Source organism: Dermacentor albipictus, chromosome 2 (assembly GCF_038994185.2).
Source record: "Dermacentor albipictus isolate Rhodes 1998 colony chromosome 2, USDA_Dalb.pri_finalv2, whole genome shotgun sequence".
NCBI lineage: Eukaryota > Metazoa > Arthropoda > Arachnida > Ixodida > Ixodidae > Dermacentor > Dermacentor albipictus.
The window spans coordinates 200,038,158-200,063,610 of record NC_091822.1 but is presented as its reverse complement, the minus strand read 5'-3'; the positions used below and the strand labels follow the sequence as shown (position 1 = coordinate 200,063,610).

The following is a 25,453-nucleotide window of genomic DNA, read 5'->3' as shown; positions in this document are numbered from 1 at the left end:
GGCGCTCGCTACTTTCCTGTCGAGAATGCTGCGTCACACTGATAACGCGCATGCCGTTCGTGACTGGGAAGTAGCGGGCTCGCAGCGTTAAAGAAAGGAAACGCGGGCAAGACAGATGGCGATTATTGTTGTGGGACAAGATATGCCCCAAAGGGTGTAAATTTTTCTAAGAGTGTGGGCCATCGAATCGGACACTGGTGGCGCTTGTGACACGATCGCTTGCAGCTCGTATAACGAAGCGCCTATGTTAGTCGGCACAACGTGTACACAGTTATGTCACGCTTAAATTGCAGCACATTTGATTTCATTGGCGCCGACAGAAGCGAACGAGCATGCCAGGCGAGCTTGCGATCGCTGGGAGACAATGTAGGCCCAGCTCTCTGGCTGTCTATCCGGGGCTACCGGGGCCGAGGGTCCTTGCGATGCGTCGGCGGCTCGCAATAAAGCGCCTAAATTCGTCAGCACAATCAATGCCTCAACATTTATGTTTCTCTTGAGTGAAAATACGGTTAGTTTTCCCGGTGCCGTTAGTAGCGATGAGTAAACACGCCAGTCGGGCGAGCCGCTTCGTATACATCTAGACGATTGCTGGCGCGTCTGCGCTTACCGCGTCCGAGCAGAAATCACGCCAACGATTTACTATTTAGCACAACGTTTTATAACTCGCACTCTTTCGAGGACACTTTATTCTAGAAGTTATTTCGTGCCAGAAACAGATTGTAGCCGATTTATGTGCTGCCGTGAGCGACGAAAGAGGCCCGCGTTTCGACCAGGGAGAGAAAAAAAATGGCTGTGGCTTAGCTAAGGTTAAGCCCAGGATGCGAAGCATACTAGCCTTTATTTTAGTTGTTGAACCACTGTTTAGCCTGGTGAACTGCTGTTGCTTGGTTATATTTGGTTCGGCTAGACGAAGAAACAACTCATGCGTTACTCTGCTTCGCCTTCAAGAGTGGAACGCGACAGCGTTCCCATCGACCCGCCAAGGGGTGGAAGACAATGGGCTACGGCGCAGCGACTACGCGCCTCGCATTGGACGCGGTGAGCGTCGAGCAACGCAGCGTTCGGCGCGGCAACGAAATGTGCGCCTGAGCAAGCGACGCACTCCTGAGGAGACAGCTCGTTTCTAAGGCAACACCACATTCACTAGAGGCGCTTTTGTACCGCTTTGAAGCATCGTACTCGTGGCTCAGTGGTAGCGTCTCCGTCTCACACTCCGGAGACCCTGGTTCGATTCCCACCCAGCCCATCTTGCAAGAGTTGAGCCAAAGCCACCTAGAAAATCAGTCTCTGTAGCACGCCGCAACCTTCGCTTCTCATTCCAACGAGCAGCTGTCTCCAGGAGGCATCTCACCTCGTGAGTGTCTAGCAGAGGCGAGCGCAGCTGCTTATATACCGCCGCGACGCCGCGAGCGACGGCGCGAGTTGGAGCCCCGTTTCTCCGCTGTCGTGACGTCACGGTGTCACGTGGTATTGAAGGCGACACCGCCGCGCCTGAGGAGCTGGGTTGAGCTCTCGTAATATGCTTCGCATAAAAGAAACAGACATGATCAGAGCGGCGAGGCACCCGCTCGCCAGCCCCGCCCCGCCGGGTCTACCACGTGGCCATGCTGTTCACGCTACCGGTGCTGTCGTACGTCATGGCTTTTTGCGAACACGTGACCACTTTGTTTACATTCCCATTTCTCCCGTCTCGTTGCTCTCTGGAACCGAAACTACGACTGGTCGCTACAAAAAAGGCTGCAAATAATTACCTGTCGCGCTCTGAAGTAAATGAGGTTTCGTGCCGTGATTACTGGTTCATTAACTACTTATTGAAGCAGAAAAAACCACGTGGATTTTTTTTTTGTTTCAGTACTCCTCTAAGCTATTTCTTGCAGTTCTCCTTTTTTTGTCTAATCCAAAGCCTTGTTATTGCTTTATACATTCATCTGCTGCTTTTCTGTTCATTTATGCCTTGTCTCCTAAAACCTTTATTATCGGAAATTTCACATGTTGCCATTTTTGTTTTATTAATTCTAGTCATCATGCACAGGAAGTCCCATTTCAGTTTCTAACTGCGGGCCCTCCTTCTGTGTATACTAATCATGTAATTATCCCCATTTTTGTCTTGAATAAAACTGATTCTGATTCTGATGACACAAGCGAACTGAATTTGAAAGTGTTAGAAGTAGGAAACAAAACCACTAATGTTCATAAGAATGTGCTCTTTACGTGGCTAACAAATTTATCTTAATTGGTAAGACATTCAACATATTCTGAGAGCTCATTCCAGTGTCGGGTACCGAAAAGAAGTGGAGAGTTAAAAAAAAAAGTGGTTAGTTCGCGCATATAATGGCTGCACTTTAAAGAAATGGTCCAGTCTAGGAAAAACGCGATAAGCCGGCGTGATGTAACGGGTGGCGAAGGGTGAACGACAGTGATAAAATTTTTGGAAGAAAGACAGCAGTGCCTGACGCCTGCGATGTATTGTACAAGTGAAGGTAATTTGATCGATGTTTTTATTTCCTTTACGCTAAATGTTCGAGAGTACTTCCTTGCAATGAAACAAGCGACTTTGTTTTGAAGCGATTGTAGCTTGTTGATTAGGTATAATTGATGAGGGTTCCTTATATAGGTGCATACTCTATTTTCGAGCGTGCTAATGTAGCGTAAGCTAGTAGTATTGTATTGGTGTTAGCACAGTGTAGTCTGCGCCTAATGATCCTGAGTGCGCGAGACGCTTCGCTAACCACCTAATCAATATGGCGATTCCACGAAATATCCAATGTCGAATTAATTCCTAAATGTTTTACATTAGGCACCGTTTCAATGAGCATGTTATTTAATGTGTAACGGCATTCGACTAGTAATTCGAGAATAGTAATTGCGGGTGGGGGCATACTACTAAGATTGCTAGTCACACTTACCAACCGCCTGACACGGTAGCTAAACCATCCTGCTCCGGTTAATCTTTGCAGTGATCTCTAGTGGTTCGGTTGACGTAGCACGCCGGTTAAGTTTTTGTTCATTAACTCCGTTTTGTTAAATTTTCCTGTCGTTTTTGCACTGACAATGTTCACAGAGGAAATCGAATTCAGGTTATTGTTGTCGATTTTGTTCTTATCCGCGCTAAAATGTATACCCGACAAATAAGCAACAGTAAAATATGCATGATGTGTTATCGTCGTGCTACCTACTTTTTACTGAAATCACTCGTATTTTTTTCTGATCTATGTTTTTTTCACCACAGGCACGAAATCTACGTTGTCCTTCTGCTTGGATCCTACCAAAGGAAAATAATCGAATCGAGGCCTATGCTGACGGTAAGATGTGTGCGTCACGTCCTCGTGCTCCCAAAACGCTAAAAACAAAGAGAGTTCCGGGCACTCTCTTTGAGGGAGTACTTGCTTGTCCCATATTTCACTCTTTTCGAGAGTAGATCGACCCTCTTTGAGAGAGAGTAGGTCAACTCCTCCTGACAAAATTTTGTTACTCCACCATAGGGGAGTGCTAGTACTCTTCCGCACAGTGCTGATACTCTCCCCACAGGGAGTGCAAGTACTCTTCCACAGAGTGCTAATACTTTCCCCACGGGGGTAATAGTATTCCCCCAGATCGAGGGCTTCTACTCCTCCAAACTGAGCAGTTCTACTCCAAGCCAAGTGTTTCTACTCCCCCGAACAGAGTGCTTGTACTCCTTCAGAGCAGAGTGCTAGTACTCTTCCCACTAGTGGGAAAGCACGATGTAGATCCATGGTCACGTTTTTAGGGATTCGCAATACTTACGTGTGGGCAATATCTGATTCCTTTATAAGCAGCTTCTGCACTTATGCTTGGTGAATGGGATGTAATCTGTAGTCGCCGAGTTGCTCAAATAAACATTTTCTCTCTTAAAAGGTCAAAATCTTTATTGATCAGTCACAAGACAAACTGAATAATAAGTTGAGAAACATACTGACAAACGCATAAAATCAGATTACAATGATGCTCATGAAATTTAGAACACATCTCGCAATAAAAAATCAGTATATTTTCTAAAGTTTCATCAGTATTCCAGTGTAGAAATATCTTTTAAATTCAATTGGCTCCTTCTGTTCAAAAATAAAGTATACAATTGAAAGTTAAACATAGAACAAACGTGTGTAAACTCACAAAGTATTGACACTATGATCAAAGAGAAATATGCGCCACATTACTGGCCAGCAAATGCATTTCTGGCACAAAACGCATGCACCTATATGGCAGAGGTTATCAGATGTGCTGCTAAGCATGGTGCTGGTAACGTAGATAAATTGTACAAGAAACTTTTTTGCGTGCCATATTCTAAGACAGCAGCTTATTTGATAACGTCCTGTACAGCGTATGAATGTTCCTGACTGAGAGTAAAGCGCATTTAGAAATGTGTTGTATATTCTCATGTGAGGCCGCAGGTCTAGCTAGCTTTGCTTATATTGACGCGAAATAAGTTTTCATGTGATGACACGGGACCCTTAAGGCGAGAACGACGAAGTTCGTGGTTGCGCGCACGCTCTCCGAGGACCAGCGTGTGGTAGGAGCCACACGTGCCACAGGCTACAACAACAACACCAACAACGACCAGCCATCGCTAAAGGCAGGCGTTTTTTTGCCAATCTGTCGGTGGTAAACTGTTTTACATGTAATAGGTGGGTGACATTTCTGGTGGACGTGCGGGGTACGGTCGATGTTAAGATCTCCGGAGCATACCCCAAAGCTAAGCCCGGCGAGCTGTTCAGCCGAGATTACCCCTGTGCACGTACGTGCCAGCCGACGTCTCCAGGGACTCCAGCCACAGCACGGTCTGCTACCCGAACGAACTAGAATGACGAACCAACCACCTCCTGCCACTCCTGCAGCATCGCACGTTGTCATCAATCACATCCGGACGCCGAATCTGTTCCACGGAAGCGCTTCAGAGGACGCCGACGACTGGCTTGACCATTTTGACCGGGTTGCCACCCTCAACGACTGGAACCACGAGCGTAAGCTACGCTACGTGTACTTCGCTCTTGGGGATTCCGCGAAAACATGGTTTGAGAACCACGAGGCGACACTGACGTCATGGGAAGAATTTCGTAGATAGTTCCTCAATGCTTTCGCCAGGGCGGACAGGAAGTAGAGGGCGGAGTTCGCGTTGGAGGCAAGAATTCAAGGACCGAATGAGCAAGTGACGGCGTACGTAGAAGGCATGGAACCTTCTATGACTGAAACAAAGAAGGTGCGCCATCTCATGCGCGCCGTCAAAGAGGAAATCTTTGCTGACCTCATTCGAAATCCGCCGACGACACTTGCAGAGTTCCATAACGAAGCCACTACTATGGAAAAGGCCCTTCAACAGCAGGCCAGGCAAAACAACCGCGACGCCATGATTTCAAGGGAGCTCTCTGCCGTTACACTCGGTAACGACGTTGGCGCCTTGCAAGAACTCATCAGGGCTGTCGTCAAGGAGGAACCGCAGAAGATGCAGACGACCACTGCCCCTGTGGGACAACTTTCCATTGCGGAAATGGTGCGCGCCGAGGTCCGACAGGCCGTCCATATTCCTGGACAGTACGAGGCACTACAGCAGGGACCGCACGCCGAAATGAGTTACGCTGAAGCAGTACGCCGTCCGCCACCCTCAAGTGCGTGCAGCATGGTACACCCCACTCAACAAATGGACGTAAGCTTCAGGCCGTCTCGCAGCCCACTGAAACATCACCGAAGCAAGGACTAGGAAGAGCGACGTCTGGCGCACCACAGACTACAAGCCCCTTTGTTTTCATTGTGGCGAAGCAGGACACATCTACAGAATGTGTCCTTATCGTCATGTGGGGCTCCATGGATTCTCGCCGAATTTACCTCGTCCACGACCTGGTGAGCGGCCGCCGGAAATAGAGAGTTTCGTCGCGAATCGTCGCAATGTTGATCAGCGATGGCTGGAGCCCCATTCGTCGTCTCCTGCTCGTTACAGGTCACCATCACCAAGCCAAGCCATTACTCGCGGCGCTCTCAGACACCGCTCGCCTAGCCCGGCGGGTCAGGGAAACTGAGTTCAGCGGCCTTCGGAGGTGAGGCCGCTGACGACGACCGTACGCAAGATCCTCCACTACGACGACAACGATGAAAACAGAACGACGCAGACGTACAGACTGAGTCAAACACCTTACGAGCGGTAGTAACGTCGAACATTCCCGTCACCACAGACGACGAAAAAATAACTGCGTTAATCGACACTGGAGCGGACACCTCAGTTATGAGCATGGACTTTGCCAGCAAGCTGAAGAAAGTTTCTACCGAGTGGACTGGGTCGCAGATTCGCACTGCAGGAGGCCATCTGCTAACCCCGGTAGGAAGATGCACAGCGCGAGTGAGCATTTGTGGGTTTACGTACCTCAGAGATTTCGTTATCCTCCCAAGCTGTTCCAGGGACCTAATTCTGGGAATTGACTTTCTGCAGGCTAGTGGAGCTGTGATTACCTTCCAAAAGTCGCGGGTAACGTTTTCGACGGCGCAGGCCTTAGTAGGGAGCAGCACTGACGACGCGTATGTCAACGCCTCGAGGATTGTCGACGAGAACATCACGGTGCCGTAAGGAGCAGCGTTAGAAGCGTTATATAAAGCGGGTGCCTGAAAAATATCATGTGCAAAAGTTAACACGAGGACATGGTGTAAAACAACATCAAGACAGTCAAGGTCATGGCACTAAAAGAAAGCTTTAGCTCTTAGTCTTCCTACTGTAATGCATGCGAAACATTTAAATCTCTGCACCAGTCAACTGCTAAACTAACTTCAATTTTTAGATTTAAACAAAAAAGAAATAACCGATAGTTCATCCTCGTTCGGCACCAATGTTAAAATACTCCTGCTAATAAATAGAATATTGGTCATTGTAAGATGTCATGGGTCTGTCATTAGTCTGGTGTGTCGCAAACACGACTTGTAACACATCCTAGGCACGTTCCTAGTGTGACCCCCGCACCATCTCTGGTTGTGCCACTGCTTAAGCCATAATTTGAGGATCATATCTGCAAACATGATGCGCAGTAGGGATGAAAATGTGGTCCTCCAGTTCAATGGATATGACTGGATGTGCCTATAAGAAAGGGCAACAAGGCTTGTTATGGCAAGCTTACCCACATTTCAATAATAACAAGAAAGTTCACTGCGGCCTACACTAAGCTTACTAAAAGGCATGAACTTATTTTCATTTATGAGGTGCGCAATGGAGTTCATTCTTGACAGATTGAACTGCTGCTGGAGTTTTAAATCTAGCATTTTAGATTCTTGAAGGCATGTGAAAGTTGCACTTAGACCGCAGTTATTAGTTTATTAGATCAACTCCTTGTTTTGTGTACGACAGACGACTGGTAAACGGAATTAAAGCAACGTTTTATGTTGATACTTTATTTCTCTACTAAAAATATTAAAGCGGTAAACACATTTTGACCTGCCATGCAGTATCAAGATGCAGGCATTACCCTTGTGAACTCCAGAGGAAGGGTGATTTAGCCGTTCATATGACATAACTCTGAAACGCCAACTCATATTAGCTGATGCACAGGCATGTCCAAAACAATAAGCGTATGCAGAGTGCCCCTGCAATTGTAATTCCACACAGCAGCCGTTATATTCGATGCCGATGCATAACTCGCTGCTTGACAATTCACCGAGTTCGTAGACATAAGCACTCTTTCAGATTCGCACCGTGCTCGAAAACCGCAGCAGGAGACAGGCATAAAATCAGACATATAGTCACACCATTTCAATACATGAGCAAAAACAGTTCGGTCTGAGGGCTAAACACTATGACAGCGATTTAGTGCGCGACGGCGACGAGCGACGGCTTCGAGCGACAAAACAGGCCGCCGCATGAACAGATCACTCTGTTCTGGAAATCTAGAAATCGTTGCTCGTCTCCCGGAAGTGCTATGAGCGACTAGCCAATAGCGCGAAGCCGGAACTAGATGTACAGTGCTCACGGAATGAAACGCGACAGGGAACATTTAGTAGAACCCTGCATATGTGCAAAGTACTCAAGAGTACCATGCCATGTCTCTAGGAATCTGGTCACCAAAGGTGACGTGGACTCCGATCTAAGTGTATGCGCCAAAATTACGTCAATGTGTCATGAACTGCAGCCGGTGGAAATGAAAGTATGCGCATTATTTAGGCCTAAATTGACGCGTTTCATTCCGTGAGCACTGAACATCGCTCAAATACTACCGACTGTCGTGCGGAACGAGCAAACGATTGAATTTTTATACGTGCAAGAATAAGAACATACTGCATGACCTTCGGAAATATTTTATGCTACTTTTAACAGTAAGATACATCAACTTAAATTACTAAAGCACGCGTCACGCTAGTTTCGACGCCTGTTTGCAGCCCTCATACCAGCAACACCGGGGAGGCGTCGATCATTATCGTCGCTCGCACGGAGTACGACTTGTAGGCGACGAGCGAACGCGACAGCCATCTCCATCGCATCGCTTGTAGGTGTCGCGCGCAAGACCGCTTATATGAGGTTTATACTTTATTCAGCATAAAACATGGATTCTTCATACGTTTTCAGTAAGTTCAAGACAACGCGCCCAAATGTCATCTTGCAGCATGTAGCTGAATGCCTGCGGCAAAGTTTCTAACTAGCACTGGTGCTGCACGTAACTTCAGTGGTCGCAGGTTACGCATGGCCGAGACACCGTCAAGCGCGCGGCTTATTTATAACGAAAGCATGCCACCAGCAAAATGACGCCTTCTGTTATGTGACTCCTCATTTCAACAGCATTCCGTACACAGTAGACTGCCAAACTGAATAACACAAACTGAACTGAACACACAAAACACACGCTAAGCACGCTCCGCATAGGCTCGGAATCATGGGCTGAACAAACAATTTTAAGAAACCATGGTGAACAAACCGTTTTAGGCGTCCTCTCGCCTCACGTATTATTTAACATACCATGGTTCTTGCAGCGTTTACGATTTTCGGATAGCGGCAAGTGATAAAATCACATGCAGTTATCGCTACGACTGGCTTTTCCAATTGACATCGAGTGACAGCGCGCTTGCCTAGTCCGTTGTCAATCGCTTCGGCTAAGCGCCGCGACGACTTCCTGGCGACAGCATGTCATATATGCAGAATGTGCACCTAAGTTAGAATTCACTTACCGTGGAGTATTTGTTGTTATATCCAACGAATGACGAATGACTGTCGTGTTTTCCCGGCGACGCGAGATGGCTGACACACGATCTCCCTTCGATGGCCTTCGTTGCCGCTCGCTGGACGGATAACCTTTCTCCGGTTCTGTGCTGTTCCGCGATTTTGAGCACGCGCGCGATGGAGCAACTACGAGGAAAAAAGTAGAGCGCTCGCTACGTGTTCCTTTGAACTGTGGCTGCCTGTTCTCTTAGAAGCAAAACGGCGTGTTCTTTGTTCAGCGTGCGTGAGTGATACATCGGCATGTTCGGGGCCAGCCTCCTACAGTTGAAGCAGAAGGTTACGCTACGTTTTGTTCTCTATTGCCGCAAGAGTAGAACGGGCATTCTAGTCTCTGTCTCTGAAGGGCAGAGTGAAAAGCACATTTCACTCTCTCCTTGGTGACGGAGTGAGCAATGCATTTCAGTCCACTCGACATTTTGCGAGAGTAAAAGAACGCTTTGAAGAGTAAATCGGCCGCTTCACTACTGCGATACCCTCCCGTTTTTAGAGTGAAGGAGACGGCCTGCAGCGACGTCTGACGTCTGGACTCGAGCCGACGCACCTAATCGCAGCTCCTATGCCATCTGACATCACTGGATGGCTCCGGAGGGACGGCGGCCGCGCGCTCTGCACAAGGACGTGACGCGCACTGTATGGTACGCAGCGACGCTATACCGTTTTTCTCTTGCACCAACAGAAGACAAAATCGAGAGAAATGGTGCCAATTTACCGTGGCGTGTATGCTACAGGAAGACGGAGTGTAGAAAAATACATGTCCGAAAGAGGAATAATACAAACGTCATCGATCGTATTTAACGTTTTTCGCTCGATCCTGTACAACAGCTATCAACTTAAGGGCAATTCATTTCCTGGCCTAAAGTCCGCGTACTTTGTTCAATATGCAATGAACGCAGAAACGCCGTCACCTGTAAACTTCTCCAAAAATGTGGTTAACTTCCGCTCATCACGTGGTTGCATCGAGAGAAACGTCTGAAACTGTGACAACGAATAACAGAAATAACTCTAGCATCCACAGTACAAAGCAGCATACCGTTGTGTTAAATCCTATGGCTTGCTTATCCGCCATCGATCGAATGCGCAATACACAATCAGCGGCAGTGCTGCGCGAGGGCAGTGAGCGTTTCTTGCTTTGATAATGCGGCTCTTCGGTGAGGATTACAGAAAGGCACCGGCTTCACTTTTACGAGTCAAAACCGCCTGCAGAATACCTCGACCACAACGCCAGATGAGAGGCACTGTTCTAACCCCGTCATCTGATGCGCGCACAAGCCTCCCCAGCCCCTTTGCGAGCCGCAGATCAGGTTTGGCCGCTGCCGTACGTAGTTTTTATGCTTCTTGCGTGAAACCGAACGTGCCATCAGAAATGCGGCCTAAAACACGCCAGAAATTCGCATGAGTATACGACGAGCGCGTCCCTCTCAGGCCACGACGACCACCCGCGAGAGAGGCGGCAACCGCGGTGCCACCACGGCATACGACGGCATTTTCTCTGCAGCATGCTTGCCGTGCGCTCTGCTCCCGGAGCACACACTTCGATGCTGTTGCTCCGGATATGGCAACAACGCCGATTATAGATAGGAATGGCACGCGCGCCAGCTTTGATCGAGGATTTCGACCGACAAAAGATAACGCCGTAAAATACAGACAAACCTCGCAAAGCGTTGTGACGCTATCACACACCAGGTACTAACACCTTTGAAGCAATCGCTGGGCAAATAATCAAGCGAGATGCGATCGTTTCGTTGTAAGCGTTCGAAAGACTCCGCTCACAGTCGAGCTCTTAATATAGCCCACTCTGATTATTCTTGTTCTGTAGCCAGTTTTGCTGTTCTTTTAGTACGCCGAAGGGAGCTGCGCGCTCGTGCCACACGTAGCTTGGCGACAGAAAAGGCAGGCACCGTGGCATCCGCTGCAGCCGGTGCGGTCCGGATTGAACCGGTCGAGTGCCCCGCACCTATACTTTCCGTGCTCAGCACTGCTGGGCTCCCCTGGGGCCACTTTTCGCTCGTTTTCGGAGCCGCTGTCCTTCGTTAGATTCTCGGCCGGTAGCATTGTGGCTGCTTCCACACAAGGAGGCGCGCCCGGAGGTAGGTAGACGATGTAGTACAAGAGATGGGAGGGAGGGGTCTCACGCGCGAGCTGTAACGCAGTGTGAATGTTATACAACGATCTTGGCATAAGGGGAGGCGAATTATGTAACGCAACGTGGCAGTGTGGCATGGGAAAATTATTTTGGGCTTGCCATCTCGGGGATGTTCTTGGGCAGCGGGACCACGCTGTCATTAGGAGAGCTCGGTCTCGTAACTTCCGACTGCATCGCACCTGGAAGACAACAACCGCGCGTCGTTCCCGTTAACAAATGCGCACGCCAGCATATCTGTTCGTATTTTATGCACGCATGTACGCAGATATGTACAATGGCTCATCTGGCACCATCCCTCGGAGGAGGAGCCAACGCCCTGCCAAATTTATTCTGCAAACCACGAGATGCATAAACGTATTGTTTAGGTTAAATGCCTAAATCAATTAAATTATTGGGTTTTACGTGTCATGACCACGATATTATTATGAGGCATGCCGTAGTGGTGTACTCCGTATTAGTTTTTACCACGTCGGGTTCCTTAACGTGCACCCAGCGCAAGGTACGCGGTTGTTTTTGCATTCCGCGCCCTCGGCCTTAGCGGCGCGACACCAAAGCCACATAGCCACCACTACGGGTAGGTTAAAAGCCTGCAGCCAGGCAAACTGTGAGATGCCTAAATCCAAGGAAGCATATCCGAAAAATAACTAACCCTTCCCCTACCGGAAAGTAAGGGTAAGTGAAGCTTGCCCTGCGTGCACTTGGCCTAGCTTGACGGCCCCCTGACGGTTGAGTAACCCACAGGTAACGGTGCCGGATTGCTTCGGCCTTTCACCCCCTCAGCTCGGGATCTTCTCCTCGCTGTCTGATTGCCTGGACTCGGACGGCTCTAAAGGCGCGTTTACAGTCCGGCGTTATCGGCGCGCAGGCGAGCGTCGTTAGACGGCGGGCGCGTCGGAGCACGTTCGCCGTGTACGGCTACGTTGGCGGCGCCAGTGCATCGAACCGTCGGTGGAACTATAGACACTGTTCTCGCCAACGTGACGTAACGTGTGCGCGCGCTCACGCTGTCTCGGACTATATTTAGGCCTTAACGCGGCTAGATCGGCGCGCGGGCGGGTGAGTTCTCACTGCGGCTCGTCGAAGGCTTCCAGTTCATTGGGGGAACGCACAACGCGTGGCCCTCCCATCTGTTTTCCGATAACTAACGGAAACGCAGCTGGCGCAGAGCGCACGATACCCTTTCCTGCCCTTTCCTTCCCCGGCAGAAGCGATGTGGCTTTGATTGGTTGCGCGCGTGGCGTGAGCGTGCGCCTATGCAGCTGGAATCCTTGCTAATGACTGACGCTCCGGCGCGGCGCAGCTGTCAACTCATCAAACCATCTTTTCCCGCAGGTGTTCTAGTTTTGGAGCAACTGGGCTATTGGGTGACCATGTCGCCACCGAAACTGTGAGCCAATACAAGCTTCGCTTGAAAACTGAATCGATACAAGGGTGCGCAGCTGTCGGTGTAATGTTAAAAAAAGATATGGTGTTTTACGCGCCAAAACCACTTTGTGATTAAGAGGCAGGCCGTAGTGGAGGACTCCGGAAATTTCGACCACCTGGGGATCTTTAACGTGCACCTAAATCTAAGTACGCGTATGTTTTCGCATTTCGCCTCCATCGAAATGCGGCCGCCGTGGTCGGGATTTGATCCCGCGACCTCGTGCTCAGCAGCCCACCCCCACAGCCACTGATTAACCACGGCGGCTGGTGTAATGTTCGTTACTGTAGGTGTAAACGAAGGTTGAATCAATGCTGTGCGTTCCACAGAAATGGAGATAAAGACGCATGCAGCGAATCGCGAAAGCCTGCTGCATCGTTGAAATGGTTGCTAGATGCGTCAGTGCTCTGTCTATAGAGTTGTATTATTACCGGCGGAGAGGCTCGGCCTCTGTGCCGACGTGGGGGCGGCCCACTATGCGCTGACGCACGCCCTAAAGGGCCACAATTAAGTTCATCCATCCATCATTTATTATAGGTGCAAGAAAGGTTGGCATCAAGGGTGATGTCCGCTACTCCTTTTCTCTTAGGCAAACAGTACTTGCAAAGAAATTGGCTGGCTAAAACAAACAAATTAAAAGAAAAGAGACAGTACCTAACAAAGATAATCCGGCTAAGAATGTAAATATACGTGGTAATACTTTTAGGCTTACTATAATTTTGAAGTATTGCCTGTTGCAGATAACATAATTCTAGCAGTCTGTTCAATGAGGCGGGGTGGTTCATCTTTAGAATAAAAACAGGAACAGCGCAACACAGGACGAACGAGTGAAGAGCACAGGACAGCAGGCTCTGTCATGTGCTCTTTACTCGCTCGTCCTATGTTGCGCTGTTCCTGTTTTTATTCTAAACATAATTCGAGTCCTTGAGCTCCAAAATCAAAAGGGGGGCTGGCAGATGAGTAACACACGTGGTATAAAGGTTATAAACAGGGATAAGGAACTCAGAAAGGCTGGCCAACGTTTCAATAGGATGACCGATCTTCGTCAAAGGCGGTCTCGTCACCCTCGGCAACAACTAACCTGCCGAGGATGACAAGGCTGCCTTTGACGGAGATAGGTCATCCTATTGAAACGTTAGCCAGCCTTTCTAAGGCACCTCATCCCTGTTTATAACCTTTATAGTCCTTGAGCTGGATTATTCAGAGAAGCAGATGTTACACACACGAAAAATCGAAACACATATTCAACTAATTAAAAAATCACCAATTGACTTATCCATTAATTACTCTACGACACATACTGCAGTTTACTAATTGTAGTCGGTGAGATTGCAAGGCGTACCACTTGGAATGAAGAACCGCATCAGCTATTCCAGAATTACAAACCCCAAGGTGGGTGACGCTGCAAGCACCTCGTCGGCTTCGCACACGGCCGGCAATGGTTTCGCGACAGCAGAGGTGATGCTTGGCATTTCAGCAGCGTTCCGGCACCGCAGGCCAAGCGAGCACAAAGCGAGAGCGCACGTGTGCACCGCAACGAGTGCATAGCCACCAGAAGTTACGCAAGCAACGCAACGTCAGCCATCGGTGCGGATATTGCAGGCGTGCGTAAGGCTTTATTCGAGAGAGCGCTGCTTCCGGGGGCACTTGTAACATTGCGCCCCAGCGTGAACGCCTAACCGGCGTTCACTAATGTTTTGCGGGGCTATATATATGCTAACCCGACGACTTCAGTGTCACCAAATCGCCGTTTGAGTCGGACAAAAAATTATCCTTGGCAGAAAATTGGCTCTAGACAGGAAATAGCGAACAAGTTTCCCAACGTACGACAAGGATAACCTGAAAGCAAGAGGAAAACGCGTCGTACCAGAAGAAACGAAAGACAAAATCGAGGTGCGAAAAATGTCGTTCCAGCCAAAGGCAAGTGTCGCTCGCCTATCAGATCTGATCTCACGGCGCAGGCGAGGCAAATTACGGCAACCGTAGCACGTTAGCACGCCCGGTGCCAGCATGTGACAGCTTATACTCGTTGCCTCTCATTTTTGCCAACGTAGCGAATAAGTGAACGCTGATTTGTCTCTTCTTTTTTAATTCACGGCAGGAATCTGTTATTTCTGTCGACGCCGCAACCGCAGCTGAGCGAACTAACTGCTAACTGCACAAATGAACCACCAGAACGCTTCATCTGATCGGACCTCGCTGCTGGCTTTGTCAACTTGTCTGATAGTGTGTTGACCTGGCTTGTCTCGTTGTATGGTCCGATGTAAGACTAGAAAAGTCAATGCACCTTTGGCGTCCAATATTTATAGTAACATCAAAGCCACAAAGTTCCGCTATGGAAAATCTAAAGCACAACTTTGGAAATGTCAATGCACCTTCCACATGAAAAGTTTATGAGAACTTTATACCCGTAAATTTCGGAACTGACGTCCACGCGCTGCGTAGATTCCGTGGCCTCCGCAAGATGCCGTGTCGAGCCCGTTCACCATGAAAACGTCCTTGAAACTTTGTGCTCGGATGGGGCTGCTTGCGTTGTGGGAATCCCGGTGCATGGGCGCTGCCGCGAAATCCAGCCCAAGTTCGCAAGGTTCGCGCTGAAATGTCTTTTCGAGCGTGGAAAAGACATTCTAGAGAAAATTCAGAATGATTTCCGGCACCGGGCATTGCTTGGGTAGGCGGTGCATGGACAGCACGAAAAACTTTCGGGGGGGGGGGGGCTGAACCCCATAAGCCCCCCCCCCCCCTGACTACGCCCCTACATTTACTTGCCATTGATGCGCGCAGATGAGCACCAGAGACGCTGTCGGTCACCTCCAAACCAATGCTTCCTAGTTGCACAGATGGTTGTAAACAGCGTCACACTATATTCCCTAATATTGGACGGCAACAGATAGAACGAGCCTTTGAACTGGACCGAATAGCTTGAGCACGCATCTGATGCATTTATTCTCTTTGTGCTGATGAGAGATAAGAATGACAGATGCAACCCGAAGAAGTTGCATAGCTATTAGGGGTGGGCGAATATTCCAAGTGGCGAACACGAGTCGAATATTGCTTAGGACGTACTGGTAGGCTAGTTGGTTGATCATGATGGAATATGGCAGCGCACTTAAAAACGTATTCACTAACTCGGGCACAACGCCCGTGTTTCTTCCCGCTGTGTTACGCTCTAAATATAATGAGAGCCTATTCATGTAGTCTTTTACGGCGAAGCTGTTAGCCTCTAGTTGGTCGGGATTTTTCCTGGCGTGCTCGTCCAAAAACAAACTGCAGCTGGAAGGCTTTGTGCTTGAAACAGAACTATGTTTTCTCCTATATTCGAACTACAATCCCATGCTTTCTTGTCTGCAGGTTGTGTGCAAGTCGTACTTTACGAATGTTCTCATGCATTTTATTTTGAGAAGTTAAATTAGTTCAATAACGCGCCTTGCACTAGTCGGATGACCTACAATAATGAGGACTTATGCAGTGCTAACGGTATCGCCATCTAGCAGCCAGTGGCGTAGCCAGAAATTTCGTTCGGGGGGGGGGGGGGGGGGGGGGAGCTGACGTTGCAGCTCGGCCTCCTCCCTTTAGAATTTGTCGAGGGATCAAATACAGGAATAATAACTGCACTGTCATTGCCAAAGATACTGCAAACGAATTCTTGAACGCTACGCGCTGTAAAGACAAGTAACATATGTATTTTTTATTGAAAAAATATACTCGCATCTCCCGAAAATTGTGCCAGAAACAATTTATATCAATGACTCCATGGTTGTCTATTTGATAAGTAAAGTAACTATCACGCCAACTTTAGAATTATATCAGGTCGTAACTAGGCTGGCTTCAGAGGCAACAATTGAAGTGGGAGGCCAGGCACCAAGACAACCAATAGGCAAGCTATTCCAAGTAACAAGGCACCTAATAAAGAAACGACAAAAATAAAAGTGCCGAACTCAAGATATAATATAGAATTCGCGGAACTGTCAAAACTGATCAACAAGGAGAAAATAAGGGATATTCGAAATTATAACGTGAGAAAGACAGAAGAAGCCGTAAATAATGGACGCTACATGAAATCAGTGAGAAGGAAACTTGGCAGAGGACAAATCAAGAAGTATGCACTGAAAGATTAGCAGGGCAATATCGTCAGCAATCTTGAAGGTACAATAAAAGCCGCGGAAGAATTCTACACTGACCTGTACAGTACCCAGAGCCGCCACGATACCTCCATTCGAAGCTGTAATGAACAGGCTGCAGAGACGCCTTCTATATTTAGCGATGACGTCAGAAGGGCCTTGCAACACATGAAACGAAGAAAACTGGCAGGAGAAGATGGAATAACAGTCGATTTAACAATAAAGATGGAATATACATAATGCTTAAAAACTGGCGGCTCTCTATACGAAGTGTCTATCGACTTCAAGGGTCCCAGAGAACTGGAAGAATGCAACCATTATACTAATCCACAAAAAGAGGAGATGTTAAAGAATCGTAAAATTATAGGCCCATTAGTTTACTCCTAGTATTATATAAAGTGTTCACCAAGATAATTTCCAATAGAGTAATGACAACGCTGGACTTTAGTCAACCAAGGCAACAGGCTGGCTTCAGGAAGGAATACGCTACAATGAATCACATCCATGTCGTTAATCAGATAATCGAGAAATCCGCAGAGTACAATCAGCCTCTCCATATGGCTTTCATAAATTACAAACAGGCATTTGAATTAGTAGAGATACCAGCAGTCATAGAGGCACTGCGTAATCAAAGAGTACAGGCCGCTTACGTAAATATCTTTACATATCTACAGAGATTCCATAGCTACCTTAATTCTGCACAAGAAAATAGGAAGGTACCTATAAAGAAAGGACTCAGACAAGGAGAGACATTCTCTCCAGTGCTATTCACTGCGTGCTTGGAAGCTATTCCAAGCACGGAGTTTTATAGCTATTCAAGCTATTAAAATGGGAAGGCTTAGGAGTAAGGTTCACAGGCGGATATCTCAGCAACTTTCGGTTTGCAGATGACACTGGCCCCAATTCGCTCAAACGAGACGAAGGGGAGAAGCGGGCGAGGGGCGTGCCACCTGTCGGGCCAGCGCCTTACATTGCGAGGAGGGGGTCTTCTGTGTTTGCCGCAAGATGTCTTTGCGCGTGCGCCAAGCGCAGAAGAAATGTAGCGGAAACGTACTTCGCTACTCGTTTAACTGCGACCTCTATAATTTACATGCTCATAATTACCTATATGCACCACAGTATAACTTTCTACGGCACGTTTCTAAGACAACACCGCATTCACTAGGAGCGCTTTTGTCACGCTTTGAACCATCGAACTCATGGCTGAGTGGTAGCATCTCCGTCTCACACTCCGGAGACCCTGATTCGATTCCCACCCAGCCCATCTTGCAAGTTGTTTTTATTTATGAATTGCCTTCCAGGATTTTTCGCTCACGGCCAACGCCGCCAACGCCGGCTTTTCTGCGATACGAGCTCCTTAACGCTGTCGCGTTAAAACAGTCACAAAAAACAAAGGACAAGAAGGGGTGTTCACACCTTGTCCTTTGTCTTTTGTGACGGGTTTTTTCCTTCAACTTTGTGCCAACTGGCTCGGATGTCAACCGTTCTGTAATAAAAATAGGTTGGAGAGCATACGACAGACATTGTCGGCTCTAGACTGGACGCTTACAATTATCATTGAAAAGGAAGGTGTACAATCAGTGCATTTTAACGGTGCTGACATATGTGGCAACAACTTTGAGACAAAGCTTGAGAACACGTTAAAAACCGCGCAAACGGTGATGAAACGAAGAATGCTAAGCATAACGTTAAGATACAGAAAGAGCCATTGGATCAGAGAGCAAACGGGTATAGCTGATATTCTAATGGACATTAAGAGAAATAAATGGAGCTGAGCAGGCCATGTAATGCGTACGTTAGAAACCGGTGGACCATTAGGTTTACAGAATGGCTACCAAGAGAAGGGAAGCGCAGTCGAGGACAGTAGAAGACTAGGTAGGGCGATGAAATTAGGAGGCTTGCGGGCACTAGTTGGAATCGATTGGCGCCGGACAGGGATAATTGGAGATCGCAGGGAGAGGCTTTCGTCCTGCAGTGGAGGCAAAAATAGGCTGATGAGGATGATGATGACGAGGATGAGGATGATCTAAGAGAAAGTCACTGTATATAATTGCATCAAACAAGGCAAATAAACATGTTCCACAATCAGATTCGCAGATCGCAGAATCCTAAGGCCCGCCCCCTCCCCTACCTCCACTCCCCCTTATGTATCGTGCGCGACGGAAGATAGCGCGCTTCCTCCCTGCTTTCTCCCTTGCGCACACGAGACTGAGCCACCATCGTCGGTTCAACCATGCCCCCTCCCCTCTCCCCTACGCTTTCATCGCACATCCAGCATACGGCGTGCCGTCACGATGTTATCGCATAGGACTTTATACGGAACATGATGGTGACGGCGACGGCAGGAATGCGCCTGGAGTGCCCTTATAATTGCTATCGCAATAATATAATAATAGTATCCGGCAAATGAAGCGTCCCGTGGCCGATTACTTTCTTCAAAAGAAGAAGGAACAAAATCGAACTTTCACCATGCGACAATTCGCTGCACCGCAACAATGTCTTTCTTTATTTTCTTTTGTGGGGCAAGGGCGCCGAAATGAAATAAACGCGAGGGAAAGCAGAGGGCCTAGAAGGATGAGGATGTACGCTGCACTTACGTGCACGTGCGTGCGCGTGTGACGTACGCCGCTTATGGTGACAGTGCTTGCTTAACGTACGTTGGGAACAGCTTTGTTGTACATCCACTTTCGCAAGGATGGAACGCAGGCGTATTTTCAAGCGAAGCTTGTATTGGCTCACAAGTGGCGTTGTCGTGATCACGCAAAAACCCACCTGTTCCCGGAGCAAAGCAACTGCGGGAAAGGGCAGTTTGATGAGTTGACAGCTGCGCCGGCACCGGAACGTGAGTCATTAGCAAGGATTCCACAACCACTCAGAGCCGTTTGGCTTCAGGCGGGGGAGGCAATGTCCAGGAAGGGGTTTCGCGCACTGCGCCGGCTTTGTTTCGGTTCAGTTCATTCTCGGAAAACTGATCGGACGGCCAAGCGTTGTGCGTTCCCCCGAGGAACTGGCAGCGTTCGACGAGTGGCGGCGAGAACTCGCCCGTGAAAGGGCTCGCCATAAATATAGTCCGACGTAGAGTGAACGCGCGCACACAATTCGCCACGTTAGCGAGAACAGCCTTTTGACGCACCGGTGCCGTCAACGTAACCGTACGCGACCAAGGCGCTCCGACGCACCCGGTGTATAACGACGCTCGCTCGCGCACCGATAACGCCGGACGATAAACGCGCCTTTAGAGCCGCCTGAGCCCAGGCAAACCGACAGCAAGGAGATACCGAGCTGAGGGAGCGGGAGGCCGAAGCTATCCGGCACCGTTACCTGTGGGTTACGTAACCGTAACGAAGGTCAGCTGCACGCCGGACGAGCTTCGCTTTCCCCCATTTTCTCGTAGGGCAAGGGTTCGCAATTTTTTTAATGAGGGTTAGTTATAGTATGTTTAAAACAGATAGTTGGTTCCTGATAATTGTTTTTTGCACTAGTGAGTACAGGCTTTGTACATGATTATACTGAAACAAATCTGCCTGCTGTAACTATGCGTTTGAATGCTCGATATTCGATTCGATATTCGTTACTTACTATTCGTATTCAGAAGGGTTGATATTCGCCCACCTCTAATAGCTATATCATAGCCCAAGTTAATGTGGGTGAGCGCCAAAGAGCAGCAGTAGCAGCAGCAGCAGCAGCAGCAGCAGTAGTAGTAGTAGTAGTGCTAGTAGTAGTGGTAGTGGTAGTAGTAGTAGTAGTAGTAGTAGTAGTAGTAGTAGTAGTAGTAGTAGTAGCAGTAGTAGTAGTCAGGGATATACCTTCCTGGAAAGCTTTCACAGCTGACGCAAGAAGACCACGAGCTTAGTTCCCTTCTGTAGTAGAGCAAAGTATGAGTGGAAAAGCATTGAACAATTCATAAATTGATGTGCGTGCGTGCGTGTGCGTGTGTGTGTGTGTGTGTGTGTGTGTGTGTGTGTGTGTGTGTGTGTGTGTGTGTGTGTGTGTGTGTGTGTGTGTGTGTGTGTGTGTGTGTGTGTGTGTGTGTGTGTGTGTGTGTGTGTGTGTGTGTGTGTGTGTGTGTGTGTGTGTGTGTGTGTGTGTGTGTGTGTGTGTGTGTGTGTGTGTGTGTGTGTGTGTGTGTGTGTGTGTGTGTGTGTGTGTGTGTGTGTGTGTGTGTGTGTGTGTGTGTGTGTGTGTGTTACAAAAAAACTCGAACTATGGCTGTGTTCCAGTACTCGCCGTAGACGGCTAAGCGGACAGTGGCCGCCTCGTTCCAATTCTCACGAAGACGTCAACGTCAAAGTAGACAGCTTCGCAAAGACAGCATCGAAGTCAAAAACAATGCAGGCTACTTTCTTGTTCAAACAATATGACGGCTCAGCAGGACGCTTGATAGCTCAACGGGAAGGTCGTCTGCCCACAATAAAATGGAGACACGCTTTCTTATGCCCTTAATGTAAGTCACATTGTGTTTTTCATAAGTTCGCAGGGACAAAAATTTAAAATACAGAAATAATGTGTGCTTTTCTCTACATTTTCTTGTCTCCGCGAGGGGGTGTCGCGTCGGAGAAGCGTCTTCCGTACTTCTTCCGTACGACTTCCAGATGGCTAGAAAAAACTCTGTCTATAGAAACGCATTCCATTACATAGCACCAAAGCTGTCTCCCCGGCTGTCTCCTCAGCTGTCTACATAGACTGTCTCCGATGATGGCCAGAATTTGAACGTGCCCTATATTTCCCGAACTCCTTTTCAGCACTGTGTTTCAACTTGAGTTATTGTGCGCTGCAGTGCTAGCGCCCACGTTTCTGTGAAAGTTTGGAGACTTACCGATGTGATAATCCTCAATTGTAATAACACCTTCCTGCTTATTCTGTAACGGGTATGATGTTTGACCATTTTTATCTTTAAAGCAAACTTATTTACGCACAGCCTGCCAGCATCTGCCTTGGTACATTGGCCTTGATAAGTTGTCTCGTTAGAAGCTTCTTGTCCCCGTTTCCTGCATTTCTTTTGCATAAAATGCGAAATTAAATATGAAAGAAATGAATGAATTGTTTCGTATACATCGCCAACAGCGCCATCGTCATTGAATGGTTAGAAAGTGACAGCGGTACCAAAAGTCACGGCAAATACCTCAACGCAGCGCACCCTCCCGCAGGGCGACACCCTCTTCTCGTACCTGGAGGGCCACATCGGCATGTGGCTCGGCCTGACGCTCTCCTCGGGGGCCGGGCTGGCGGCCGGACTGTACCGGACGGCGGCCCGCCTGCTGCGTACGCTCGCCCCTGCAGCTCGGCGGCGCGCTTAGGCGCAGGCTGCGCCCGCAGGGGCACGGAGTTCGCCTTGGGAATCGCGCTGCCTGCCACGCAACCTCTTTTTTTTAATATACGCTTGAAAAAAAAAGTAATACACAAAGAGCGCGCGGTGAATTAATAGTCACTACTAGACTTATTTTCCGCTTCAACTGCGCACGATGTCACGTAGTTGGCATGTGACTTAAGCTTCAAATTCAAATCATTTGTGACGCTTTGCTGTCATAACTAAGAGATATAACGCTATAATACGACAGGCTTTCTTTTCTCTTTCTGTAGTTTCACTTAACAGCCCACTATGTTCACTGCTTGTGCACTGTTACTGTGAGTATTGAACTGATGATTTTTACAAAAATGTTCATAGCAAATGCTAGCTTGCGACCTCAGATTTTTTGGAAAGCCTGTGCATCACACTTCATGCCATTTCACATATTACAGTGCCTGGTTCCAAGTCAGACCTAGAAGCAAGCATATTAAATAAAGCATGTTACACACTTGCCAAAGTACATATGAACAACATTCACATAGCAGTCTACTTATAATGCCTTGGCTTGCAGCGACCACTTTAGCAATGATATCACCGTCCCAAAACATCCAACAAGGACCGGCAACTGCAAAACGAACCCTACAACATAGCTCTGCGCCGAGATGACGTATCTCGGATGTCACTTTAGACCCGCTAGGCTTCAATGAAAACATAAGTGTAGAAACAAAAAATGCTGCATTTCACTACGCCAGTTTTTAATTGTCGATGGCATTCCCGCATTAAACCATTTGTTTGTCTTTAAGCCATTGTCGTTTGTTTCCTTCTTTTTTTAAACATGAATCGGCATCAAGTCGGAAAAAAACCAAGCACCGGCGTCACTTGACAAGGGCACCGTGCTTGCTAGCTGCTCTACAGTAAAGCGAAGATCCGAAGGTAATAAAACCGAAGGCAGATTCGGAGCAATTGAAACGCCCCAAACGTGCGACACTTACATTGCGTCATGTACTGACAAGTCACGAAAATATCACGACCTCCTCGGTATGTAGTCGGGTTAGCCTCCTTACCTTTCGTATCCGATTTCTCCCATCCGAACGTCCGAAAAGTAAGGTTAATATTCTTGCGTTCGTACCTTCACAACAATGCGGGGGAAAAAAGGACATACTGCTCCAGTGTTCAGGAGCTTCATCATGAATACACATTTAGCATTTATTTGGTCTCAGTGCGAGTACTAAATGCCAGCTGTAACGACATTTCGGACAAAGTAAAAAGCGTACTTTCATATGGTGCAAACATAAAGAAGCCTCCGCGCCAAATTTGACGTTTGAAATACGAGCGGAAGCGTCACGAGAAGCTCGCAAAAAATTGCTGTTTTTTATACCAAGACTGAAAACTAAAAAAACGTCATTGCCGCTTGCTGGAAATGACGCATGACCTAGATCGCACGGCTCCTGCATGACCTCCGAGATAAAGCGCCGGCACCCTCGGCGTGTTGAAAAATCTCGGAGGCGACTTCCTGGGACTCGTATCATAGCGACAACCACCATGAAATTGCAAGGGTCGTCTGCTTAGGTGTTGTTTTAAAGGCGGTTAGTAAACTATGCAATTACCAGGCCTGCGGCTTTGCCAAGGTTGCTTTAGTGATATTGTACTTTCTCTCTCTCTCTCTCTCTCTCTCTATATATATATATATATATATATATATATATATATATATATATATATATATATGTGTGTGTGTGTGTGTGTGTGTGTGTGTGTGTGTGTGTGTGTGTGTGTGTGTGTGTGTGTGTGTGTGTGTGTATGTATGTATGAGGCAAAGAGGGATTCTTCAGGCTACCTTTCAAACGTAAAGAACTTGAGTGGTGCTACAAGGTAAACTGAACAAGTATTTAATTTCGACAGTTTCGATCGGTGGACCGATCTTCATCAGGGTTTACAAAACAAAACAAAAAAAACCTGATGAAGATCGGTCCACCGATCGAAACTGTCGAAATTAAATACTTGTTCTGTTTACCTTGTAGCACCACTCAAGTTCTATATGTATGTATATATATATCAAGTTGTCCAGCGCTGTTTATTCCAAGAAAAGCAACGCCCCAGCTCATGTGCGAATAAGTAGAAGAACAGGGAAGATGATGATGGCTATGTACAAATGAAACCGACGAAGTACGTTAATAGTACTTACACTAACTCCCCCCGTTATGGAAGCGGCCAGCCTGGCCGCAGATTAGAGATTATCTAAAAGGGGAGTGAAGGGCTCCATCCGCGAGACGTGAACGATTTCGGCATTCCGGCGGCGCCGGTCAGTGACGGAGTGTACTGGGCGGACGAGATAGTTCACTGCAGATGTTTGCTGCACAACGGTGTATGGGCCAATGTAGCGTGGAAAGAACTTCTCACAGAGGCGTGGGGTGTGGACTGGAGTCCAAAGCAGGACTTGGTCTCCAGGGTGAAAATGTAGGTCACGGCGTTTGTTGTCGCAGTGACGCTTGCGCTCAGCTTGGGTAGCTTCTGTGCTTTGCCGGGCGATTTGACGGCAATGCGCAACTCGGGCAGCAAAATCTTCTGGAAGCGACGCGTTAGGCGAATAAGGTGCTCAAAAAAATTCTCTGTCGAATATGGTGGAAGGAGATCGTTCATACGAGACGACAGACGACAGCTCATACAGACGAGCAAGGACACGAATGCTGGGGCCTCTTGTTCGTTTCGATGTTAAATATCCCCTCCGTCATACAGCCCCAGGACAAACATCGGAAATATTGGCAGTTTTGGAGAGATATCGCAACCCTTTCGGTAACTCCGGATTAGAGGAGCAACATACACAGTGCCCAGCGACATTCAAACCGATCGCACTGACGTAATGTCGTTTAGCGCACGGCGCGACGCACCGTATCTCGTCTCACGAAGATCGTCACCTGCTCTCGACCTTCGCGCGACGAGTGGCGGCGACTGCCGGTCACGTGTGCAGGCCGCATGCGACATTGGGCGCGCGCCGGCGGCCTTGCCGCTGTTCTCATGCATGCCTCGCCGGAGGCAAAAATACCGGATGCGAAGGAGAGGTTTCGGGAGAGGTCAGAAGCACGTCTAATGTCGGCGTCAAGCACCTGCACACGACACGTGTACACGGTGCTAATGCGCGCGTCATTCAGCGATAAGCTGCGCCGCAGCGGGAATCACTTTTCGTAAAAGGAAAAAAAAAATCCTGTAGGTTTAACGCACGTGGATAGCGCGGAATCCGTGGATAGCGATGCTTCAGTCAGCTGGTGTACATACACTAAAT

General features: G+C 48.2%; 1 protein-coding gene across 1 annotated transcript in view; it reads left to right on the top strand.

The window, feature by feature from the left end:
- The window catches only part of LOC135904548 (uncharacterized), a 302,521-nt gene extending 280,292 nt beyond the window's left edge, over positions 1 to 22,229 (top strand). The window contains exons 19-21 of the mRNA XM_070534610.1: positions 3,230 to 3,302; positions 12,675 to 12,729; positions 22,034 to 22,229. Coding sequence (XP_070390711.1) covers positions 3,230 to 3,302; positions 12,675 to 12,729; positions 22,034 to 22,088 — 183 coding nt within the window. The 3' untranslated portion in view covers positions 22,089 to 22,229. The remainder of the gene's footprint in view (positions 1 to 3,229; positions 3,303 to 12,674; positions 12,730 to 22,033) is intronic.
- Positions 22,230 to 25,453: the final 3,224 nt, after the last annotated feature.